Source organism: Podarcis liolepis (assembly GCF_965112155.1).
Source record: "Podarcis liolepis genome assembly, chromosome: 9".
In the NCBI taxonomy this organism is placed as follows: Eukaryota; Metazoa; Chordata; class Lepidosauria; order Squamata; family Lacertidae; genus Podarcis; species Podarcis liolepis.
The window spans coordinates 44,229,730-44,255,790 of record NC_139564.1 but is presented as its reverse complement, the minus strand read 5'-3'; the positions used below and the strand labels follow the sequence as shown (position 1 = coordinate 44,255,790).

The following is a 26,061-nucleotide window of genomic DNA, read 5'->3' as shown; positions in this document are numbered from 1 at the left end:
TTGTTCAAACAAAAACAAAAAATTGGAACTAAGAATAAATTTAAAAATTCTAAGTACAGGAGAAGCAGCAAAGCCCAGTGCAACTTGTTGGTAATGTGCTGCAGTTGAGCGTCTTTTTTGTAGTAAATCCCTTTGCCTCCAGCCATCACTGCCCTTTGGAGGATTAAGTGCAACTGCAGAGAAGGTGTCATATTACTCAAAGTTATTTCTAATGGGGAAAGAGTGCCATCAAAAACGAGAAACAGGTTTGGTGTTAAATTTTACTTAAGTGGATCATGACAAAACACAACCCGTGTCAAGATGGAGCGAAGGGTAATTTGTAGACTCTTGACATAATTGACATGGTAAAAAGCCTGTTCACAGCCTGCTCAGAACATTTTTGATGTTAAGTTCAACTACCCTTATACATGATAGCTACTGATGCATTCCATTCATATGAATAAAGAGAAAAGGAACTGCACATACTAATTAAAGCATCCTTCTAAAAACAGTCAAAAGCTCCTAAAAACAATAATCTACTCTCAGAGTTTCCAGAGGACATTTGGCCATCAAATGCCTAGGTAAACAAGAATGTTAATTAAATTTCTCCTAAAGGTTAATAGGGAAACTAAGGCACCTAACTCCACAATCAGGGAACCACCACCAAGAAGGCCCTGCCACAGGTCTTTTCCAACCAGACAACCTGCACCACTGTCTCCCAGAACCAGGAGGGGATTGCAAAGGGATGAACAGAGGAAGCTTCCACAAAGGTTCACAGCCTGTCGGGGAAACGTTAGTAAATGGGGGGAGAGGGAGTGGTCTTCTCTTGCTGCAATGGCTCTATAGAACACAGACCTGGGAACAGCTGCCTAGATGCTAGACTGGTGTGCACAGATACCCAGAGCTGTAGAAGTGACTGTAAGTGTTATCTTTGATGATAAACTCTCTGCTGTGTGCATTCCTTTGGCTAGGAGTCATCCTTGACATTTATGTCATTTGGAGGATGAAAGGAGTGATACAGAAACAACATACAAACAATGAGACCTGCACATGCTTAGTTTTATTTTAATATTATTTTTTTAGAAAAAACAACAACAACACATTTATTAATGCCAGTGTATGATTGTGGTAAGGAAAGAAAAACTAAGTGGTGTAGCAACCAGCATCAAATAATACCAAAATAGTTCTTTTAAATGAAACGTAACATTTCATTAGCTCTTGGATTCTTTATTGAAGTCCTGCTTATGAAACCTTTAAAGGAAGTTGCTACAGTCAATCCGAATTCTGGTAGAACTTGGCACATGAAATACAATTTACCTGTCCATCCGTACACAACACATCTCACTCTTTTTAAAGCACTCATTCATACATACTTACATGATGCATATACATTGTGACTAAAGCCATGTATGGCCTAAAGCACATACAATAGTTTCTCCTAAAAGTACTTATTTCTACATCAATAGGAAGTCCACTGTATTTACAACTGATGATCTTGCTCTGCAGATGGGAACTTGCTCGTGGATCACTTTTGTGAACACACACATGAAATGTTCAAATTGTCAAGTTCTTTATCAAATCGGATGTATCTACAGAAAGATCTGTATGATCATGTGCAAGAATTCTAAGGCAATAGTAGTAGTTGTTCCACAGGGCTAGTGCTGCCATTGCAATTATCTTTTTCACATGCTTAGAAAGTCTGTTCTTCTTAAGATGCAGCCAGGCATAGTGAGACATTCATGATCTGCAGATTGTTGGCTCAAAAGATCTAAAACATCTTGCGTTGTGGTTATATTTTTTTTAATAATATGTTCATGGAATAGCACCATAGAAATTATCTTTGCCATCACAAAAGTCTTATTTCCAGAAAACACCCACCCACCCCCTTTGTCCCCAATTGCTGAGAAATACGTTTTTGGAAACCAACTTTTTAATATTCATTTTTGAGTGGTTTAAAATTAAAAAATAAAATTAAACCATTCACAAACATTTTCAAGGAAATGCTGAGCAGCAGCTCATTATGACTGAAACGAAATCCATTAACTGGTGTTTTGGATTATCCCGGCCCTGGTTACTTCTGTTGTTTATTGAATAAAGGTCCACAGCAGGCTTGTAAAAGACTCGTTTTCATGTGTACTTAGTGTAAAATTTAAGAGGTCAGCAGGTATGGAGTCCTTCAGCAATAATAAACTCAATGTCCTCAGTAAATGACAACGTCCAAAGTCTGGATGTTCCCATAATGATGATGAATGTATAACGCTTCAGACATTCCAATATGTTGCTATGATCAACTCTCTAAAGTTTCAACGATTTCGCAGATGTAGTTTTCCAGTTTTCATTACATTAATGCGTTGGTGGGACAGATGAATTACGAGTGCATAATAATCTCAGAAGATCCCCCTCCCCTTTCCCCCCCTGACTTTTCTTTGCATTCACTGTATCTTGGATATATCACCAAAGCAATTAAAATAAGAAAAATATAAGGACAGCGTTTGTTTGTTTTTGAGTGCATGACCTGCAGAAGGTAGGCATTTCCCATCCCGCCCTCCTGAACACCAGTCACTTGTCAAGAGTCTACAGGGTCACTTTCCCTGGTTCTTAACTGGTTGAGTATGCAGGCAACTATGACATTTGTCAAGCTGTGAGCAAAGCTCTTATAGTCTCCCTGGAAGTATGCAGCGCCCCTCCACTGGCTTTGCAGAGACAGCCACGCCTGAGACCACACGTCATCGCTATAATGTCTGTTCCTCTAGAATAGGAATATATTTAGCAGTGAGATGTTTCAGGTTTCCTTCAGTTTGGACGCATGGTGTAAAAATGTTTGTTTATTAAGAATGTCAGTCTTTTTATTAAAAAAAACAACACAAAACAAAACCCATCCCCCCCTCTCCGCAACAGTCACTCTTTCTGTCTCATTTTGTGGCCTAAGGGATCTTCTGTTATTTTTTGGTGTGAACACTGTCTTGATGTTTTATGCTTTTGTATCGTATATGGAATCCTTTCTTGTTGATTGTATCATCCGTGTGAAAATGAAGTAAAATAGAATCACCTGCCGAATAAATCTCTTCTTGCGGCTGCAGGGAAAGGGGAAAAAAAGGGGTTGCCAAGGTTACCATGGACACAGTTAAGCATGTTGCAACAATTAACAGTGTGGTCTTCCTTTCTCTAGACGAGGCCACAGTCTGCTGATGTTTGTTCTGCTATCAGCACTGAATGGAGTAGTGCTTTGAGAGCATGCTTGTTTCTGAGGCTCAAACTACACACCAAGCAGAGCTTTAGAATTCTGTGTTGTTGTTGCTGTTGTGGCTGCTTAAAACTAAAGCAGCATGGAACCAGGCTACATATGATTGGGACACTAATGGGTGTGTGGTTGCTTACACCTGTCATTTTTCAGCTCAGAATTGCTCTCCTCTTTGTGGTAAAAGCAACTTGAGAAGGGCAACTTTGAGATGAAAGTGGGAAAGAATTAAGCAGACACTCTCTGCTTAGCATACTTCATCTGAAAGACAGCTTTGAGCTAAAAAAAAAGTGAACAAAAAATCATGGAAATCTATGTAGGTTGTGTCTATTTTTTGTCCTCGTGACAAAAATCTGTCTTTCTAGCTATTGGTGCAGTACAGAAAATCCTTCCCTTTAGCAGATTTTCATTCAATGTACTACCTTTAAATTTAATTCCCTCACTTTAATATATCATGATCTTTCTCCAAAGATTTGCAGTCCTGAGCTTTTAAGCATCCTATGAAATAGTGTTTGTGGATGGCCCCAATTACTGTCATCACTTGCTTCACCAATCCCCCACCCCCTTACATCAGTGTTTGTATATTGCACACTCCAAACTCTGATACTGATACTTGTTCCATCTTGTCTGAAGACCATGCTGAGAGATAACTATAGTTTCAAACTTCAGGTGCCCACACTATGTTGTGCTACCCATAAGGCACATACTACACTCTCCTTTCCATTACACCCAACTAAAACTTTATTTGAAGAGTCTCTACTAAACTAAACTAACTCACATTGAAAAGTTCCTCCTAAGTTTCTCTTAATGTGGAAAACCCATGCACAGAACCTTCCGAAACTGTTTAGTTTCAGCTCTCAGAAAAAGTTCTTTAAAAGCAAGTTCAGGGAAATATAATGAATTTAGTATTGACTAAATATTAAATGAACTAGATGGCTTTCACGAAGGAAACACAAAATTGGATTTTATATCATGTCTTGCTTTTAGCATTCAGAGATGAAAGCAGAATGAATTTCTAAAATTCTGGGTTTTCTATGTATGTATAGCTCCGTTGCTTACTGTTTGACTTTTCTCACCTGGAAGAATAAAAGCAGCCTTGTCGAAACAGGTATTACTTAATTTTGTTAACTTCAATGAACATGTAGGTTATAAAGGCCAAAACACTGGCAGAAGTACAATATGTCCCTTTACATACACTTTGTTAAGAAGAACCAGTGGGGCTTTGATACTTCTTTTTTTCTCAAATAGGGAACCCTATCACTGCACCACAAACTGCTTTTAAACTCAGAGGAGTTAAAAAAAAAAAAGCAGGTTGCGATAAGGTGTATAGGGGTGTGTTTCTATCTTCTGTATAGAGAAAGACAACAAAAAGTTGTTTGGGCATTAACGTCTATATTTCACATCCATAGTCATTTTATTTATTCATATTTGGAAGAGTCTTAATCATTGGAATAACTTCAAGATTACATACCCCTGATCCACAAAACCGACCAAGCCTCAGAGAAGTTGTATCATGACCGTCAAAGAGCTCTAGGTAGTCATAACCACAGTCTGCTTCTTCCTCCACCTCAAAAGTCTGAAAAGTTAACTCTATTCGGTAACCACGGTCTGATACTATTAGCCATTCACAATCCGCTTGAACTGGATAGTTGTTGTCACCAAACTGAGCATGAGAGTAGAGATCTCTTGCTTTGCCCTCAGCTTTCAGACGACCACCACACTCTGTGCAAAGAAAGGAAGGGGAAAAAACAAATATACACTTCTTTCGATCTTGTTTTAAAAGGAACCACACATAATTTCCCACCCTGTGTTTCTGAATCATGATGGTGGTAAGAATGATATTAGAACCACCGCTAGGGGCCAGTATAAACCAAGGAATTGAAATAACAAGGAACTAGAAATAATATTTGACCTGGAAAAAATAACAGACATCAGTATGTTGGCAGCTGCTTTTTCTAACAGAATTTTGAGTGTCTGAAGGATGCAATGTGCTTCCAGTGTTGAAGCCCCATATTTCATCTTCATTAAAAAGCCCATTGGATTCAACAAGATGGTCAATACTACCAGTTTTTGTTCCACCAGTAATAAAAAGACGGAGGACATTAGAAGCACAGGCAATAATGTTGTATTAGGAACATATAACTAATATTTGCTCCCCTTTTTGCTTAATGGAAACGTAGCCCAGATTAGAATTTGGCCCCAGACAGTTTTAAACATTTATCAACAAAAGTAGTGGGAATTATTTTCATACCTGTAGTGTGAGTAGCTTGAAAGCCTTTTCTCTGTACTGATGCATCAGAGACAAACCTAAGGAACATCTTATTTCCAGTAGCGACAAGGGGATCTGGTATCTTACTTCCACACAAACGTCCAAGAATTGGTGACTTCTCCGTTTCCCCATCAAAAACTTCCAAATGATCATAGGCACATTCTTGATGTTGCTCAATTTCAAACTCATTAAAAACCTGAAAAGTTTAACAAAGTAGTGATCCATTACTTCAGGTGTGTTCTGAATGTGAACCTGAGGTCAGCTCCATGCTATAGTTTTGCTACTCTGGGCATTTTGGATTTTTAATGGCATGCAACTTTTATAAGTAGTGCAATAATGAACTAGCAAAGAAAGTGGGTTGGATCCAGGCTCTCCAATGATAGTGGTAGTCTTTCCTAAAAGGAAAGGGAGGAGCAATTTTTGCCCATTTCTCCTTCCAGAGAGTCCCTCAACCTTCTGGAGCAGTTGGGTGGGGGTACAGGGAGCTGAAAATCCAGTACAGAATCTACACAAAATGTTTCCTTTCCTGGATTGCCAAAGGGATTCCTCCACCAGATCAAAAGTCTTCCGTGGTCAGAAGGTTCTCATTGAATGCAATTGTACCACCACAGCAGAAGTTAGTCTGTTTTTAACAACAACAACAACAACAACAACAACAACAACAACAACAACAACAACAACCACCTTGTGTACTAAATTAAATGTTAAAGAGACTCGTTCAGGACAATCCTGTACATGTTTACTTAGATGTAAGCCCCACTGTGGCCAATGGGGCTTACTCTAAGATTGTTTAGGGTTGCAACCTGAAAACTATTTATGAAAAGGCCATTTCACCTCAGTTTTAAAAAGAAAGAAGGTTCCCTTTCATGCTGTTCTGACGCATGCCTGGCATGGGCTTTCCCACATCTTTTTCCTTGCTTTATTCCCTGCTGCCCCAGTCCCATCAGGCAGGGAGCAGGAGCATCTGAGGAACTTTCCAGTACAGCAAGGCAATATATTCAGAGGCAATATTTAAAAGCGACGAAACCAAACAAAAGTCAAGTGGAGAGCAAACAGAACTGCTGTCGAGTTGTGTCTGGGACAATAAAGCAGCTCTAATCTACTGAATCCCCAGTGGAAGCCATCCAAAGTACAATGTGATGCCAGTTTATGTTAACAGCTGGCCTTGAGGAACTTCATGTAGCTCAAGTGCCGATGTTTTGGCAGTGGAGAGAAAACAGTCAGAATAATCACAGAGCTCTGCAAATTGAAACACCGATACTTTCCTGGCTTTTATTTTTTAGGAAGATTAGGCATCTGTAATAGAAGGAAACTGCAGATGCACCATAAAACAGCTGTACAGCTATCCCAGTTGCTACTCATAAATTTTGTTCAACCAGACTATTCTCATATGACCAAGTATTGTGCTATTTGGCCTCTTGTGGATACAGAAAAGCTCCACAAGAAGCTGGTTAAAAACAGAACTCGTTCCATCCAAACTGAGAGCTAGGTTGCGTTTTAATCTAAAAGGTGCTGTATTGCACTGTGCTTTAGGATTCGCTCATTTGAATGGTAATGAGAAGATGATCCTCTCTTGTCTAAATTACACATGCAGTACATGAGAACAGTACTTGTAGAAAATAATCCCTACAAAAATGTTTCATAGAATCAGAGGTGGAAGGGACTCTGAGGGTAATCCAGTCCAACCCCCTGCAATACAGGTGGCCCATATAGGAATCATATCCGTGACCTTGGTATAACAAAAATTTCACGCTCTTTCTAAAGAAGACCTTAATGGGGATCTTTCACAATCATAACTCTCATCATTCTAAAGCATTGGTAGTCAGTGCCAGATTTATGTATAGGCTAAGTAGGCTGAAGCCTAGGGCCTCTAAATCTAGGGGGGCCTCCCCAGCCCACCTGCCCCCCAGCAGGCTGTCTCCCCTCTCCCAAAATTGCAAACCCAAGACTTCATGCAAGGGCAGGACAACTCGGGCCCAGCAACTATAAGACTCAGGGCCAGACAGTGGGGCCCAATTTGAAACTCTGGGGCCCAACTTGAAATGTTTTGTGGGGCCCCAGTTCACAGCCAAAGTCTGCAGAACCCTTAGGAGCAGCCCGCATGGCCCAATTTGGCCCAATTGCTCCAACTGCCTTAAGGCCAGCCCTGATGAGACTGTGCAGGGGTTGGACTGACAAGCCCTGCCCCGTCTAGGTCCCTGGTGCCACTATTCAGAGTACAGACTCCAGAGCTAGCAGGCTCAGAGTCAACAACCAGCTGTGGTAGTGTGTTGTCTGTGATTGACAGAAGTTGGATCCCAGCAAGATCCCAAGGTCCACAGGTTCCCCATCATGGTGTGAAGGAAACTTTTCAACCTGGCCATGTATATTTAACCAACTGCCTTCAACTATGACTCATCTTAATCTTAAAACAACATTGCAATCATCTACAGGTGAACTGCAAAGGGCTGCAAAGAGCTACTTACTATTTTGATTCTGTGACCAGGAGTTGCGCTGATTTCCCATGTGCATTCCTTCCTGCTCGGATATTTGTCAGGCCAGTTAGGGCTCGTGATAATTCCATTGGGACTATGGATCTTTTGTTCACACTCGGCTGCATCAATAATTGACAGAAAGACTGAGTGAGTCTGAATGAACGTGTATACCATGTAAAGAGAAAAGCATCATTTCATGGCAATGGCAAAATTGTCTGGAAGTTAATCCAGGGCTAGTAATCCTCCTAATTTCATGGTCACCACCATCACCACTGACAAACTAATTATTTAGTCTAACAAACAATAATCCATAGTTGTAGTTTAGCGTTTGGCTTTGCATTTATGGCAGTGTCCACTACAAATGATACAGAACTTTTCCATAATGTGCCTTGCAACAGGTACAAATGCCCAAATAGCTTGGGCAGCGTTCAGGCAGAACTTGTTTTCCTGATGTTTCCTTAAGAGATATCAGCCACATTTTACGTGATCTTTCACAGCGTGTAAAAGCAGCTTCTGGAAATCTGGTGGAAACTATGGGAAATTTAGAGCGTATTTCTGTGTTATGTTTTTCCGGGGGGGGGGGGACTTGTTTGCAACACCCCGAAAACCATTGGAGGTTTGTGCTGTAATCTCACGTGGCAGAATTTGGGGTGGCAATCCCAGTATACAGTTCTTTTTTGTCATGTTAAAATTTAGCGCAATGTGGCAGTGGCAGTATATCTATCAAAAAGCCACAATTTCATAATGCATTGTAAAAGGTCCTTATTAATTGAGACAGGAAGCATGAGTATTACTACTAGTAAAAGTAACACTATAAACCCCATGTCTGAATGCAGGCTACATCTGGCAAAGCTTTCAAAGTAAGCAGCTCTTTCATACTACTGCTTCTTACCTTCCTTGCAGTCGTGTTTGTTTTCATGTAGCACAAATCCATTGCGACATTGACATACATAGCTTCCTACAGTGTTGATGCATTCATGCTGGCAGCCACCATTGTCTTTAGAACATTCATCCTTATCTACAAGATACACAGGACATTTGTTGTGAGTGGAATATCTTCCTCCAGTTTCCAGAATAAAGTATAGAACGGTTTAGTTACATTTAAGTCCAGAAAAGGGAAAAACCAAGGCACTCGTTTTATCCTCTCTTTGTATGCCCATTCATTGCTCAACCTGCAACCTAGTGCAATGGCCATTCTCAAGCAAATCATTAACACCCAGGCCAACAAACCGCTGCCCATATTTAATTTTTAATGCAAAGCCCAAAATGCCTCCCCACTCTTACAGCTCCACCTTCAGGCCACAAAACTGGGGAGGCATTGGGAAATCCCCCCCCCCATCCTGAGGGGAAGCAAAATAAATTCTAGAAATAAACAAGGGACTATGGCTTTACCAAGAAGAGAGGGGTCAATGAAGGTCACCGTAATTTCCACCACAATGCCTTTTGAATGACACTACAGTGGTACCTCGGTTTAAGAACAGTCCTGTTTAAGAACGATTCGGTTTACGAACTCCGCAAAACTGGAAGTAGTGTCCCGGTTTGTGAACTTTACCTCAATCTAAGAACGGAATCCAAAAGGCAGAGGGCGCCTCATTAGGGAAAGCGTGCCTTGGTATAAGAACAGTTTTGGTTTAAGAATGGACTTCCAGAACGGATTAAGTTCATAAACCGAGGTACCACTGTACATCAAAATGAGGCATTTGGGGGACGATGGTGCCATCTCAGTAAACACCCTGCTCTGTGAACATCTAGAATTTCTTATTCCTGATCCCCATATTCTTATTATATTTCTCTCATTTCATCCTGACCCCACCCATTTTTTTGGGGGGAGGGGGTGGCACAGAAGAGAAAAGACTCTCGGGGGGGGGGGAATGGGCCCATGTCTATAATTTTAAATTATAACTAATTTTCTTTGTTCCAACAATGTTTCACCAGCAGCTGTGGCAGCATCTGAGTTTATGCTGGGTGTTCGACAAAACCTCCCCTTGCTTTACAGTCCCAAACAGGAAGCAAAAACATTGCTGATTAATCCTCTGAAGGGCTGCATTTGGCTTCATGGGTCACGACTCGTGCAGTTCTAATCAGTACTATTTAGATGCACGCAAAAAAACAAAACAAAAACAAAGGTATTGAATTTATACCAGTGGCATTTTGGCAGCAGTACCAAAAGTGAGACGAAATAAAATTAGGCTGAACAAGATTCCAAGCTCAGCACATGCTGGGACTTCTTAATAATACATTGTGATTTATTACAGTTTTTCCCTCTCGAGACAGTGACAAAGGCGCTTTGATCACAATGAATCTGGACATGGCATAACACCTTAAAAAGCAAAACATATTTAAACAGTACATGAAAGAAATAGATGTTATGTATTGCAGGAAAATCTGCAACATGGCAGGCAGTAGTACCCTGTTTGCTGAGTAGTAATCCTCTAAAAATGCTTTTAGTGTGTTAGGCGTAAAGCGGGGTGGGGGTGGGGGTAATGTGAGCTGAACTAAACAGCATAAAAATTCATTTGCAAGGAGAAAAGCCAAACTAGATTAAGAGGCAGTCATTCCAGCAAGACAGAGGCATCTGCTGCCCCCATTCAGCTGTTATTATTTTAGGTGGGGCTGATCCATTAAATCAAAACTGGCAAGACTTATTTCTGAAACATATTCAAAATGACACGCCACACTAGATGTTTGTAAGGCCCTCTCTTTTCAGCAAAGCTAAAATAATCAGAGTTGTTGATGGTTATATCAGAGACTGGAGGACAGTGGCACAGTGGAGGCAGAATGAAAAGAAGCAGAGCTCCAGGACTTTTCTCAGAGCAGGAATGACAATGTCTTCTACTGGAGTGATAAAGTTACCAGCAGGCCTTCCTTGCCATGCGGCGATAACAAGGCTTTCAAGTTCATTAGCTGCAGATTAGTATAGAGGAACTGATTCACACAGAGAATGAAGAAGCTCACCAAGCTGAGGGTGGGTACCTCTTTCTTTTTACAGTGGTGCCTCGCAAGACGAAAATAATCCGTTCGGCGAGTCTAGCGGTTTTTTTGTCTTGCGAAGCAACCCTATTAGCGGCTTAGCGGATTAGCGCTATTAGCGGCTTAGCGGATTAGCGGCTATTAAAGGCTTAGCGGCTTAGCGGCTAAAAGGCTATTAGCGGCTTAGCGGCTTAGAAAAAGGGGGGGGGAAGCAGGAAAAAATCGCAAAACTTGCAAGACGTTTTCGTCTTGCGAATCAAGCCCATAGGGAAATTCGTCTTGCGAAGCAGCTCAAAAACGGAAAACCCTTTCGTCTAGCGGGTTTTCCGTCTTGCGAGGCATTCGTCTTGCGGGGCACCACTGTACTCAGATAGGGCTCCTACTTCATGCCAGCTGTGTAAATTGTGACACTTATTTGCGAGCTGGCTGGCATTTCTGGTTAAAAGTGAAAGGGCTGTGTTTCAGCTGGCTGAAGGTATTTTGTTAAAGTTTGATGTGTTTTACAGATGGAACAAAAGCAGCTCAGCTGGTGGGGCAGAGACGCAATGATAACTTCTGGGCAGCGTCATCACAGCTACGTACCAAGAGGGAGAGGTGGCAGAGAGCTCAGGACTGTGCAGTCACACTGGCAAAGCCATTCTGGCACTGCTGCCAGTGTGTGCCCGCACAGCCCTGACTCCCTGCCACCTCACCCCCTCTCCATTTCAACAAGTGGTAGCAACATACCTGCCAGGAAGGTAGCTTTGCAACTGAATGCCACTGGTGGAGCCACTTCTGAAATTAAACCTATAAAGTGTGAAGTGAGCCCCACTGAGTTCAACTGAGCTTACGCCTAAGGAAACTATGCATAGGAGTGCAGTGACTGTGACTGGGCATTAAGCTACGTATTGAAATGTGTGTGTGTGTGTGTGTGTGTGTGTGTGTGTGTGTGTTTAGGTGCAATGCATTAATTGCATTTTAGGACTCTCCCTGGGGAAGTATGGCTAATAGGGGCTGGATATAGCACCACAATGCTGTTACAGAAATGCATATTTAGGGAGGCAAAGCCCTCCCCTTCATTAGGACACAGTAAAGGAAGTGTTATTGTCTGAACAAGACCAGCATGCAGTTATTTTATGTCATAGTTGGTACAGCCAAAATCACTGCACATGCACAAGCTGCCTTTTACCATCAGTTTCTGGCAACAGCTTTTTATTTGCCCTGTGTTCTCTGTCCCTCTTCTTTAACTGAAACTTGCGTACAGTATTCCAAAGGAACAAAATAGCTGCATTGTCCAGCACTCCAACATCCTACGTGCTGAAATGTATGACCCACACAGACTCCTCTTCAAGAAGCTTGGAGGGATTTCACACATCATCAGTTATTGGAAATAACTCTCTCTAGTCCTCCTCTTCCTGCAGGTATTTTCTCTCTCTCTCTCTCTCTCTCTGTTTCACCACATGGGGAAGCCTTTGTGAAAACTACATAGGATTCTCACTTCCTGGCGAGAGTCCCTTCTATAAGCTAACGACACAAGCTTTGTGTCTCCCTACAACAAAACAAAGAAAAGGGACCAAGTTCTATGCAAAGTTTCTGCTGGCCCAATACAAATGTGGTCTGCCAGCAGGCTACTGACTTGCAGGGAAAATGTTAACTAATCTAAATGCTAGACTGCAATTTAATTAAATAGAAATGTGCCATTTACATTTGTGATCGTGCAAGGATCAGGAAAGCCAGCATCCGAAGAGCCACTGTGTATACCCAAGGAAGGCTAGAAGGCTGTGATGCATGCAGAGAAACACTACATGCAGACTTTGGACTCCAGCCAAAACAAATGAGCATTAATTGGTGGAAAGATTCCAACTTAGACTGTTGAAGTTCATCCTGAACCCTAGAGCAACAATACAGATATACCCATTTAGTGTGAGAAAGCTTGCTTTTTATCTCTTTAGAAAGCAAACCTGTGACAAATTTTCTCCTGCAAAAGGTAATGGGAAAGGCAAGCAGAGAACTGACCAGGGAATGGTGACCTTTCTAGCATTTCTTCTCCTTAACAAGCTGGTCAAATGTATAGAAAGTGAGCTCAAAAGTACTTATTACAAATAGCAGGTCCATGAATAAAGAGCTCTAATTTCTCAGAGGCTATCAGAGCCCTCTCTGTTCAATCAAAATACCTGAAATGGAAAAGTCATGTTTGTGTATATTCCGTCAAAAGCTGTTTTGCTCAAGGTATATCTGCTTTATTGAAACAAATCTTTTGTTCCCTCTCTAGCGGTGTTGTATAATGATCACAGGACAGAAAGTGAAACTTCAGCAGAATACAATAGTTTGGCACGGTTAGTGAATGGTGCAGCAAAAGTCTTATCTACATTTTACATAAGCCAGTGTAGATTTCCCATCATGTGCATTCCAAATTGAAAATCTTAGAAGGGGGAAAAAATTAGTGATTAGTTAGAGAAACAAATGTTTTGCTGACTAAATGCAAACCATTTGTTGTGCTCAAGAGATGGAACTCTGTCTCCCAGTTTTGAATGGATCCTTTGTGTATTTCTCTCTGTCAGTAATTATAAAAGGGAAAGATCCATTCTCAGCAATATGTTAGATTTTAACCATTCACAAGACATAAGGTCATACCTCTGAGACCCTCAGAGGCCAGTCTGTGAATTATACGTACTTGGCCTGAAGGGGCAACCTCTATCAAGTCCTTGCATGATTCAAAAACAAAAATTTTCTCCTTGCAGGCAGCTCTCTTGTCTGTAGGAAAAAATGTACCAGGATGGCACCAAAAATGAGTGACTGAGTGATTCTTCAAACATCAATCTGCTCAAGGGCAGTTTCATTATAACTTTTCATCTGTTTATAGTAACATGATCATCGCTATTCTACAATCCCACCTCCTCTGCCAATATACAGTCATATAGGATAATAAAATGAATTCATTTTCAGAATGGAACAAAACCAATTATACAAAACTGATCATACAAAGAACAAACGTCACTGGAACACTAGAACTTTAGCGGTTAAACAATGTATTTCAGCTTGGAATTAAACAAACTAATTAATAAGATGTTGTTGTTGTTATTGCTATTTTAAAGAATTAAACTTATAATACTTCATTTATTTATAAAAGTTTCTTTTTGGGGGGTGAAGTAGAATTCTATGTTTACTCTGCTCTGAACCCACTGCAGTCTATCATATGTTAATATTTCTTCTTATGTATCCAATGATCCTCTAGATTTGGTTTCCTACTATATTTTTTCCTATTAAAACTTTTGTAGACTCTGGACTTTGAAGCTGTCACTCAGTGTCAAACTGGACTGCAATGCAGGGGATCTATGATTAGGATTTTCTGTGGATTATTCTGAAGTTTGAAGGTCTTGGGAGGATTTTATTGACGCCATGTTAGCTGGGTAGAGGGATTCAACCTTTCTATCTGAGCTATTTGCTCTGTATAAATACACCCAGAGCTGCTATTCACCCTGAAAGGGAAAATACGGAGGGAACCTTTTCCCCCATATGGGTGAATAATAGCTTATGGTAGAAGGGTTTAAATCAGGAAAATGGAAGTTGAAAAGGGTTAAATCCCCACTCCTAGTGCTATGGTCCCAGGCCAATTCTGCCATCTTCTTTGTTCTAATCTATTGATCCCATGATTCTGTTTCCTAACTGAGCTGTAGAAATCCAACCAGATGGGCATGTTTTCATATAATTCACCTTTCCAAATTATTTTTTTTTATTCTTTATGATTCATAGGATCTTTATTTCATTACTATTAGCACATACACTACAATAGTCACAATAATAGTCCTTCAGAATCTGACTTCAGTGGCCTGATAAGCATCCTGACTTCTAACAAATGACTTCTAACATATGAACTTACACTGCCTCTTGTAAGCATAAAGTCATCTTTGTATACACTGTTAGATATTTTTCAAAAGATGTCAGTGCTTTAAATTAGTATCCTGAATATGCCATCTGTATATTTCTCATAGCGTGTTTTTGGCCTAGAAGTTTCTGCATGTAGCCAAGAAAAGATTACCAATGGTGTTATTTCAGTGGGAATGTTTAGCTATATTCATACTATAGTAGCAGTTATTCAGCTCTCCATTCAGCATTGATGTCCAGGAAATGCTATTTCCAACAGCTTCTGGCGTATAGGATTAGATTATGCTATCAACGCTACTAATTATTTATGTTAAATTGTTAGTGAGATTCAGTAATCACTTGAATAGTCCCACTGCCCTCAGCTACATAATCGTCTCCTACGCTCTTCAATGGCTCCACCCATTATCTCATTTTTGTCTCTATGCCTGGAAATTCCTTCCAGAATGCCTACCCACAGTCTTCCCTAGAAAATTCCTCCCTCCAAAAAATCAGTTTTCCCCTGAAGCTCTTGGCTTAGGGGGCAATCCTTAGGGAGAGATCAGATCCGCTGAACTGAGCAGCTTAGCATACAGAAGATCTCTAGCTCAGGGGGTTCCCCAATCCTGGAGGTAAACTGGGGGGGGGGAGCTGGAGGGAGCAGACTTACAATGGATCCCAAGTCTGTTTAGCTTGGTCACATGACCTGGCAACCCAGTCTAAATTAAGCTGCCCAAAAGGGTGGTGTAACTCAAAACACACAATGGATGTCAGTGGCGGGGACCTGATCCTCAGGAGCAAGCTCAGCTGGCAGCCCTGGCCACACTGCCAGGATAGACAACTCAGGATTTGCTATAACTCCCGGCCAATTGCACAGCCAGAACAGCAGGATATAAGCTGCACATCTCCCAGCCTCACTTCACTTTACTTCAGTCTTCCTGCAATAAGGTGTAGCCCATTCAGGAGGGGGGCTCAGGCACTTTGCGCTTGGGAAATCCGCTCCACAAAAACTGGACACTTTGAGCAATTGTCTAACAGAAACCAAACACCCCAGGAATGGAAACAATGTGTTTATGCTAACATGTCTCTTCCAAGCTTCTTTTCCCAGCAGTAACGAGGCAGCTGCAGTCTAGAGCAGGGGTAGGCAAGCTAAGGCCCAGGGGCCAGATCGCCTTCTCAATCTGGCCCACAGATGGTCCAGGAATCAGCATGTTTTTACATGAGTAGAATGTGTGCTTTTATTTAAAATGCATCTCTGGGTTATTTGTGGGGCACAGGAATTCGTTCATTTCCCCCCTCAAAATATAGTCCAGCCCCCCACATGGTCTGAGAGATGGTGGACCAACCCATGGCTGAAAAAGGTTGCTGACCCCTGGTCTAGAGAGTCAGGAAGGAGTCACAAGGAGTTGCAGCCATGGAGACAGAAAACAATATCAGACTAGGAGGGGGATCCCCAGGAGATGCCTCAACAACACCCCAGTTCCTTATGTGGATGGCCAGTAATAGCCATCCTCTGCAGTGGTCAGCCCAGCCTTCCAAACAGCCCCGCAGCGCCCAGGACTACTGGTCACTCTGGGGTGTGAAGAAATGCCAAGCCCCCCCACCCCAAACACAAAATCCACCTCCCTGCCCTGACTACAACATGCTTTGGGATTGCTTTGCACGGCATCTGGAGTACCAGGACACCATGGATACATGGAGGGGTTGACAGTCCCAATGGGGGTTCCTCACCATAAATTTGGGATTTCAGCCTGCAAGGTTGAATATTGTTTAAACTTCAGAAACGAGCAGGTATTTTCTATCTTCTGTGTTTTGCAGAAAATACATATACAGTGGTACCTTGGTTGTCGATCTGTTTGACTCCCGAAACTGTTTGACAACCAAGGCATGGCTTCCGATTGGCTGCAGAAGCTGCCTGAAGTCAAGCAGAAGCCGCGTCGGACATTTGGCTTCCGGAAAACGTTCGCAAACCAGAACACTTACTTCCGGGTTTGCAGCATTCAGGACAACCAAGGTACAACTGTACAGACATATCTGTGTATAGCTAGGAAATACAGAACCATCATGTTACTTCATCTATGAATCTCTCATTTAATTGTGAGGTTTCTAAGAAGAGTTTAGGGGAAGGGGAAGTATGGATTGGTGGGTAAGCAATATTATCATCACAGGAAGGGGTTAGAGACACTGGATGTCTTGCTCCTGCTCAGCCAACCCTCAACAGAGATTTGAGTAGCTATGTTGACCTGTCCTCTCATCTGGTGGTGCCATTATTTAAGGCCACATCCAACCACTGTAAAATAACTCTGATCATGGACAAAGTTTGCTAGGGGACCCTGTCCTTACTCAGCTTTGCCTGCTTGGGTTTTCTTCTTTTGCGAAGCACCAGATGAAGTTGGAGGGAAGGGATGTGTGGCAGTAATCCATGGGGGGGGGGGACAAAAATTTCACCCGGAAACCAATCCAAATGTAATAGCTGGATGTGAGGGTTTGCATTGGAGTACCCCAAAATATTAATCTTGGAGGAGTTCGATATCCATGCCAATTCTGCTTTGGCTGGGCCAGCTCAGTACTTCATGGCCACCATGACAACCTTGAGGCTGTCTCAATTCATTGTGTCAGAAACACAACATAGAGGATTGCAAAGGATATAGTGGTTAGAACAGGGGTTGATTGTCATCACGTTGACATGGATGGACCCCAGTGAAGTTTGAACTGGTAGTGACTAACCCTCCCTGCAGGGGCAGGTGTACAGGCTTATCTGCTCCCAGAGACTGATAGAATCTGGTGGATTTTTGAATGTTCTAGGGAATTTAGCAATCCTTGGCTTAGATGTATAATTATTAAACTCTGCTTTGCTTTAATGGCTCGATGATGGCAATCCAAAATGGCATGCTACAGAAATGTAATATCCCTTTTGACCACCTACACTACACAATAAATCAGAATAACTCTGAATATAAACGTTTAACTGTAAGTAAATAAAGTTTTTTATAAGTCTCCATGAAACAAAGCACATATTAATCTGAGTCTGAGATTTTCTTTCCTGGTCTGCTAACATTTCTAAACAATCATAATTATTTTAAGAAACCCGCCCTTCAGGTCTGCAGTCCTTTAACCTTCTTGTCTTTACAAATTATAACTACTGTCAGATTACTTATCTGCTTTCTTGAATTTCTAAGTAACAACACACAGGCTGTAGTAAATCATCCAGCTATTAGCGAAGCTGACCAGAGTGGAAACACCTTTACCTACACTTACGCTAGATAACATTTTATCAAAACTACAAGGGGGAAACTGTTGCAGTTAATTAAGTATTGAATTCTTAAGGAGCACAATCCGTTGAGATATTCCCCTGCTCAAGTTCCAATGCTATATATGGGAGCTGCTTAAGGAGCCCCACAAAAAAGTTTCAACAGTGGATCTCCGCTGTAATCTGTGGTCAAAGTCTTTAGGGTAACATACAAACATCACTTTGGAACAGGCAATCATTTTGAGCAGAAACGTTTTAAAATTTAAAATGAAAGACACAGCAAGATTACTGTCCATCAATTGAAAGTGCATGACTTTAAGATATAGGACTCAAACCATAATCATTGATACAGTGTGCAATCTAGCCCAGACATCCTGATTATTGTTATTCAACCAAAGTGATTTTAATCTCCATTGCCTTTGGTGTGTGGGATTTAAGCACATACTGAAATCAATTGGGTTTCAAGTAGCTTAACTACTCCTGCAAGCTGTTCCAAAAGCTAGCTAAAATGGAAAAGCTAAACTACATTCTATGATTGAAGGCCTTGACTCTTAGAATGTCATTTACAGAACAATAAAGGTAAAGGTAAAGGGACCCCTGACCATTAGGTCCAGTCGTGGCCGACTCTGGGGTTGCGGCGCTCATCTCACTTTATTGGCCAAGGGAGCCGGCGTACAGCTTCTGGGTCATGTGGCCAGCATGACTAAGCCGCTTCTGGTGAACCAGAGCAGCACACAGAAACGCCATTTACCTTCCCGCCGGAGCAGTACCTATTTATCTACTTGCACTTTGACGTGCTTTCGAACTGCTAGGTTGGCAGGAACAGGGACCGAACAACGGGAGCTCACCCCATTGCGGGAATTCGAACCGCCAACATTCTGATTCTAGGCTTTGTGGTTTAACCCACAGCGTCACCCACGTCCCTTACAGAACAATACACCACCACTATTCCAATCCACTAGGATAGAGGGGTTTGGGATGACGTAGAAGTGGTCCTTCATTCAGCCTTGCCTGGTTGTTGGCAAAGGAGCTCTACTGATAAGAAGGGCCACAAGGCAGCTGCCCAAATGCAGAAACCCCTGTAATGAAGGGTGTTGGGTGCAGGAAAGGAAGGAGTTGGACTGGGACATGATGGCAACACCTCTTTGCTGCACCAGACTAGGAGCTGACGTAGCAAAGAGGCATTCGTCCTCCTCCAGCCTGGCTGAGGTGAGTCAATGGCACTCTGCTAAGCCTCACCATGGCCAGCCAGGGATTCGGACTGCAGTTTTAGGAATCTACTTATTTCAGGGTTGTTGTATTAAAGATGGTTTTGTATTAAATAGGAAATCTATTCAAGCAATGACACTCCCTCTCCTTTCCTGAAGACCCCTACTCGCCCCCTTAAAGCTGCTCTGACGTCCATTCTGTTTGCAGGCAGATTCAAATAGATACCATTCATATTCTTTCTAAAAGAAAGCTAGCATACTAGGACCATAAATGAGATATTCAGAATCTGGTCAGGTATGTTCCCCTTCATGATCTTCCTCTTTATGATCATTATGGCTGTCTAAATCTTACAATTAATATTATATTTGTTTTATTGAGTAGAAAATTGAAACTAAACATGTTAAGAGAATGTTCATTCATTAGCATCAATGAGCAAAAATTGCAAGCAAAAACTTTCCCTAGATTACGGACACCATAAACAACACACAATTCATAGAGACTGCACCCAAGGTTTTTGTTTTAATACCTGAAAAGAAGTGAGCCTTGAAACCCTTTTTTGAGACTGTGTTATCCGACCTGAACTCGATTCTCATGTTGTTATATTGTGATGTGATAACTTCAGGCACTTCTGTACCACAAAATTTGCCATGCAGTTTGGAATCAGAAGAAAGGCCACTACGGATTTCTACATAATCATATTTACACACCTGAGAAATGAAAGATCCCGTATTAGTCAAATAATAAGCCATATTTTGCATTTATTTTTTATCTATAACCTCAGATATAGATAAATATAGACTGACTTTACAACAATTTGCTGCTTTTTTCTGAATTTTGCTCACACAACATTGCATTTTACCCACCATGAATAGTTTTACTGGAGGCCTCTGGGGTGAAGAGACCAGAGTTAACATTGTATCATATTATGATAATATTTAATATTTCCTTTAACTAACTATAAACCCGGGATCCTAGTCTAGTTAAGCTGTTTGAGAGTGTAAGGAGTTTTTTTGCATGACTTTTTAAGCAGTCCAGGAATATTCCCAGGCAATGAAAGAAAGGATTACAATGGCCATTTTTTCACGCCATGCAATACGGTACCATATTTGTAGGACGTATGTATGCTTAGAATTTGACAATTCTACCACTATTGATTATGTAATTAGGCATTAGTATCTGTCTTCAGTTAACTTACTTCATTTCCTTCCAATTCAAAAAACTCAAACTTCACTGAGATTCTATATTGGGTGGGAGCAACCACCTGCCACACACAGTTTTTATTAGGAGGATATTCTTTGGGCCATCCTGGTGTTGTTATAGTCCCATTCAACTTTGTCAAAAGTCCTCCACAAGCCGCTGAAACAAAAGAGAAAGAAATCCTATTACTTATTTATAGACCCAAGAAACCACATTTTGGGAGATGGACTGATTGCTCATATGGCAATATGGATCAGACAGACCAAACCAGAGACCCTCACAATTCAAAGCCAGTTCATACTGCCTCCTGGCATCTATATAATGCATGTGGCAAAATGTGGAAGCAAGCTTGGGCTCTCGTACATGTTTGTTCTGCACAACACACAGCACATCTTGTGTGAAATATGTATGTGAATCTGCTCTGTCACCATGATCCAGCCTCCTCCCATTTTTTAAAATAGACTGATTTTGTAGCAAGGCATACTTGCATACTAATAAATCACATATGCATGAATGCATTTTGTGTGAATCAATGCCTATTTCATACATTTTGAAGAAGAAGCTGACTCCCCATGCTTTACCATTTGAAATCTGGGGGTACTGTGAAAATCAGTCCACAGAGAAAAGAAGCAAGCTTTTATTAGAATGTTCTTCAACTGAAGTTGAGATCCATCAGTACATATGACGTACACAGTAATAACATACTAAATTTCCATGCAAAGTTCATATTGTATACCAGCACAATTATGCCTTGTCTCTTGACTTTCAGTTCTTGAACTTCCATTTTAGTGTATGAGCATTAAACCTAGAGACTCCACATATTTCAAATGCATATTTGCAAACATACATACAGTAAGCCTGCAACTTAGGTGGGGCTCAGGTTCCGGGAATTGCACCTAAAGCCGAAATCGCATACAGTCATGCCTTAGATGTTGAATGGAATCGGTTCTGGAAGTCCATTCGACTTCCAAAATGTTAAGAAACTAAAGCGCGGCTTCAGATTGGCTACAGGAAGCTTCTGCAGCCAATCAGAAGCAGCACCAGATGTTTCCAAAAGAACATTTGAAAACTGGAACACTGGTTTAGATCGTTCGGGAGCCGATTTGTTTGGGAGCCAAGGCATTTGAGATTTAAGGTAAATTAATGTTACGAACATAAGTTGCAAGCTTATTGTACTTAAAAAGGCTTTCCTGTCTGAAATAACATACCCGAATTCGCATTCACATAGAATATGTTGAGCTGCTAAATGATCACCACATGCAATTATGGCAGACTTTTGTAAAGCCACCACACTACCTTTCATTTGGTCACTGTTTTGACACGAATCTGTTATGTGGTTTATGCACACATGCACAAAGTCAGTCTTGACATAGACTCTTGGTGCACAAGTGAGTTTTGGCATTTCCAAGTTCCTAAATCTAGGCCTGAGTAAGCCTATCATGAAATAAAACTACAGAATCTTTGAGACACTGAGCAGCCTTACCTTCACAACTCTTCTTGTCAGGCCCAAGCTCATAACCTGGATCACAAGCACATTGATAGCTGCCCAGTGTATTCACACACCGTTGTTCACACCCACCATTGTCAGGTTTGGCACATTCATCTTCCTCTGTGAAGAAATGGAAGGACAGAATTGCATTTACTTATCCATTTCATAAAATGTATACACCGCTTGATGGTCAGAAAAACCTCAGAGCGGTTTGCAAAGAGATAAAATCGTAAAATCAGGAAAACAATTGCAATACAGCAAAACATACGGGAAGTTAAAATATTAAACAGATCCAAATTCAAATCAGCCTTAAAATAAAATCATTGACTTCTTTGTCTCTTGACTATAGTGTAAACACAATGACAGCCCATCGGATTATTTCCCTATAATTCAGATTGTATTAAGCTTCTAGCTTTAGATTTATTATAAGTGCATGATCCTTCCTTGCACAGACACTGTAGCTGTTTGTGGAGGGCTCTCCAGAAGGCTGCTTCTCCCTTCAGAGTGGAGATGCAGGCACTCAGCATTCCAGGCTGCTTTGGTAAATAAGAGGTCTGTGTTTGCCTCCCAAATCCCTGTCTAGACTTCTCCTCTCCTTTTGGTCCAGGGGCACAAGTACTCAGCTTTCATCCCTTGACTAAATATAGAGGGCGACCTGCATCTCTTTGTGGGATGTAACATAAGCAGTCAAGTACAACACTTCCTGTTTGCCCAGAGTGGACACACAGGGGTATGTTACTCCAGCCAGGAGGACTTCCTGTCACACCTGGTCTGAAGCATCCTCCCCCTGCGTGTGACCAGGTAGATGGGCGTGATCCTGGGAGACCCCATAAAAGAGCTGGTCACGCTTCCATCTTCCCTCCTCCTCCTCCGTTTTATTCCAGCCTGATACTTTTGCTGTGTGCTAGCTCTCAACCAGCAGCACATGGGCTCATTTCCCTACATGGAATGAACCCACTCTCTTTTCTGTAACTACAAGCTAAAGCCTGCCTTCAGGGAACCTACTGCGAACTGAATGCAAGTAAACTTCTTATCATTGCTTTTAAAGAAGACTGCTGTGTCTTTATTCTTTTTAAGAGGGAACAAAGGGGATTTGCTAGGATCAAACCCAATCTGGACAAGCCATATTGGAGTGCTTAAGTAAAGAGATTCAAACGAATCTACCAACTGCTATATACTGGGGAATGCACTCTGCTACTGACTCACTAGCTTGAGTGAGGAAGGATAATATTTAATCAATATACCCTCTCCTACTATCCACAATGTTCCCACACTCTTTTGATGAGAAGCATGCATTGGCATCCCATCTCTGTTCAGCTTGGTGTGGGGCCTGAGGTGGGGCATCCATTTGCACACAGGTATTGTACTCTACACCTGTGTGTAGAAGGTTCATGCCCTAAGAATTGTGTTGCAGATATGAAATAATTTAGGTTGCAGGAATTAAAGGTTGTGTAAAATACTAAGAGAAAAGGCTGAAAATCCAGCAGGGTCACTCAAAGGGCACTTTATCTCCAACAGAACGAATTTATACATTATCTTGAATTTTATACTCAAACCCAGATTAACTGAATCCTCAAATCCCACATTTTTATTCTACTGATATTAAAGGAAACAAGATGCAACAGAGAGAAAGAGGGAAACGTAGAATACAGTATTATCTCTACAAGCAGCATGACATACTTATGAACATTTTAGTCATCATTTCTTTCATCACTAGTTCTCTTGATTTCGGTAACAGTGGGTTCCGAATCATCCATTTAAAATAGGTAATAAAAGCATACACCTGAGACATGGGTAATACTTATAGAGTAGCAAATACGAAAGACAGCTGATCTCCTGTCTCTGTTTGATTTTGTGACAATAGTTAAGTATTTGATACAGAATCATGGTATGTCTTATGCTTTATGTGTTGCATTATTTTCATAAAAGAAAAGAAGAACAGTTGATATTGAATAAATGTGTAAAATGTATACCTCTGTGGTTTGGTAATGTTTATATGTGTGCATGGCTATATGAGAGGGCACATATTAAGCAAGATAGAATTTTGATTACTTATCAAGGTCTGTAGAGAGGTTCTTTTTTATTTTCGGGAACAAATCTTAGCCCCCTTCTCATCAAAAGGTTCTTAAAGCATCATCACAAATAAAATAAAGATACAATAAAGCTGCAGAGTGACTGGGTAAAATGAAAAGACGGCATTAAACAAGATGAAGCATTAAAAGCCTCTGTAAAAGCCTATACTTCGAAAAGTGACAAGTTTTCAGATGCGCTGCACAGCACTGGGAAGCAGGTTCAAAAGCCATCACTATAAAGGCACATTGGCACTCAGCAGTGGCTCTCAGTCTTATAGATGATAAGACCACCAAACAATGAAAGAATAGGAAGCTAAATGCAGACAAAAGTGCTACTGCTTTGGATATTCCAGACCAAAAAATAAGCTCTAGTGCCTTGAATTCAGCACACAAACAGTGAAGTTCATATAAAACAAGTGCTGTATGTTTCCTGTGGGTAAAACAAGATATTTAAATTTTAACACACTGAAAATTGGCATTTTCTTCTGAATTGCACCCTCGAGTGCAACTAGACTCTCACTTTCCAAAACTGGTACCTTTAAAAAAGTTAGCAGCAAACCCTGCTTTGTTGACTGTTCCATCAGAAACAAACTTCATCCACAGGGTATTAGAGGTAGATCTGATGTCTTCAGGTTTATCATAGCCACAAAAATGGCCAATCAAAGGACTGCTTTCACTGGTTCCATCTCGGACTTCTAAGTAATCATAGGCACAGTTGTCATGTCTCTCAATCTGCAAATACAAAGCAATACATGACCAATATTATAGCTGGTCCTTTTCCTGCTACTCAATGTAAAACACATTTTTAAAAACCTTACTGTTAGGGATTGATTAGCTGCTTGTGTGTAAAAACGTGCTCCCTCAGAGTTTGTGCGACCCCACAAACCTCCGTGTGTGACGGAGCTCCTCAGACATGTCTGCTCTAGTCACTAGTAGAGTCCGACAGTGGCTGTCTGCGGAAGCGTTTCCAGCAAAGGAGCTCCTTAACGGAAACGCGTCTCCTGGACTCACGGCGTGACAGTTTCCGGCGAGGTGTGGGTCTCCCTATGGGAGACTCAGATACCTCCCCACTGTTCTCGCTGGAAGCTTCCCTGAGCCCTCCCTCCTGCTCGCATTCCCTCAGAGACCCACTCCTCCCCCTGCTGGTCCCTGCTTCAGCTGTTGAGTCTCTTTCTTCCTCCCTGAGTCCCTCCACCACCTGATGCTCCGATGGCAGTTCCCTGACATCCACCTCCCCTCCAGGGCCCCCCTCACCCCCTCCCATTTCCTCTCCCCTGGGAGGTGAAGGGCTAAAACCCCGAAACGAATCTTCCTCCTCTTCCGACGTCTCGAACAATTCCCTCCATCGATCGTCGTCCTGGCTCGCTGAATCCTCTTCCTCTTCAGAATCTGGGAACCCCTCCAACTCCTCTTCCTCGTCGGTGGTGGCAAAGTATTCCCTTCGGAACCTCGCTACAGGCTGAGGTTTACGTGGGAACCTCTGATGAAAAGTCTCTATTAAAACTTCGTCATTGACATCCTCTGCCCTAACCCAGGTGTTTTCCGACTCCGGTTCCCCTTCCCACATTACCAAATACTCTACTTGATCTCCCTTCCACCTGGAATCAAGGATCTCCGCTACATGGTAGCTGTGTTCCTTCTCCTCCATTGCTGGTCCCCTAGTGACCCTCCCTTCACTGTCTCCTCTATACGGTGACAGCAACGACCTGTGAAAAACTGGGTGCAGCTTCATGTGGTTCGGTAACCGGAGCCTGAAAGCCACTGGATTGACCTGCTGCATGACTTCAAACGGACCCAGCCTTTTGGGTCTTAATTTCTTACAACCTCCTTTGAACGGCAACCCTTGGGTTGACAGCCACACCTGGTCCCCCACCCTGATGCTTTCACCTTCCCTTCGGTTTTTGTCTGCCTGCCTCTTATATTCCTCCTTAGCCCTGTTTAAGTTGAGTTGGAGCTGGCGATGGATCGCTTCCATTTCTTCAACGAACTGTTCTGCAGTTGGAACGCTCCAGTTCTCCCCCTCCCCCCCTGGGAAGGCTCTGGGATGGCACCCGTGATTAGCCAAAAAGGGGCT

The 26,061-nt window shown here is 41.8% G+C and overlaps 1 protein-coding gene across 5 annotated transcripts in view; it reads right to left on the bottom strand.

Annotated features, from left to right (window-relative positions):
* Positions 1-1,015: 1,015 nt before the first annotated feature.
* Positions 1,016-26,061, bottom strand: part of TLL1 (tolloid like 1) — a 128,110-nt gene continuing 103,064 nt past the window's right edge. For 4 of the 5 annotated variants that reach the window (XM_083520255.1, XM_083520258.1, XM_083520256.1 and 1 more), the window contains 9 exons: positions 24,524-24,719; positions 21,910-22,035; positions 20,425-20,585; positions 19,756-19,936; positions 8,853-8,978; positions 7,952-8,079; positions 5,469-5,682; positions 4,689-4,939; positions 1,016-3,053 (listed from right to left, as the gene is read on the bottom strand). In XM_083520255.1, the coding sequence (XP_083376381.1) occupies positions 2,919-3,053; positions 4,689-4,939; positions 5,469-5,682; positions 7,952-8,079; positions 8,853-8,978; positions 19,756-19,936; positions 20,425-20,585; positions 21,910-22,035; positions 24,524-24,719 (1,518 nt within the window). In that variant the 3' untranslated portion in view covers positions 1,016-2,918. Of the gene's footprint in view, positions 3,054-4,688; positions 4,940-5,468; positions 5,683-7,951; positions 8,080-8,852; positions 8,979-13,543; positions 13,664-19,755; positions 19,937-20,424; positions 20,586-21,909; positions 22,036-24,523; positions 24,720-26,061 lie in introns of all 5 variants that reach the window. The other variant, XM_083520259.1, reaches the window with a different exon arrangement.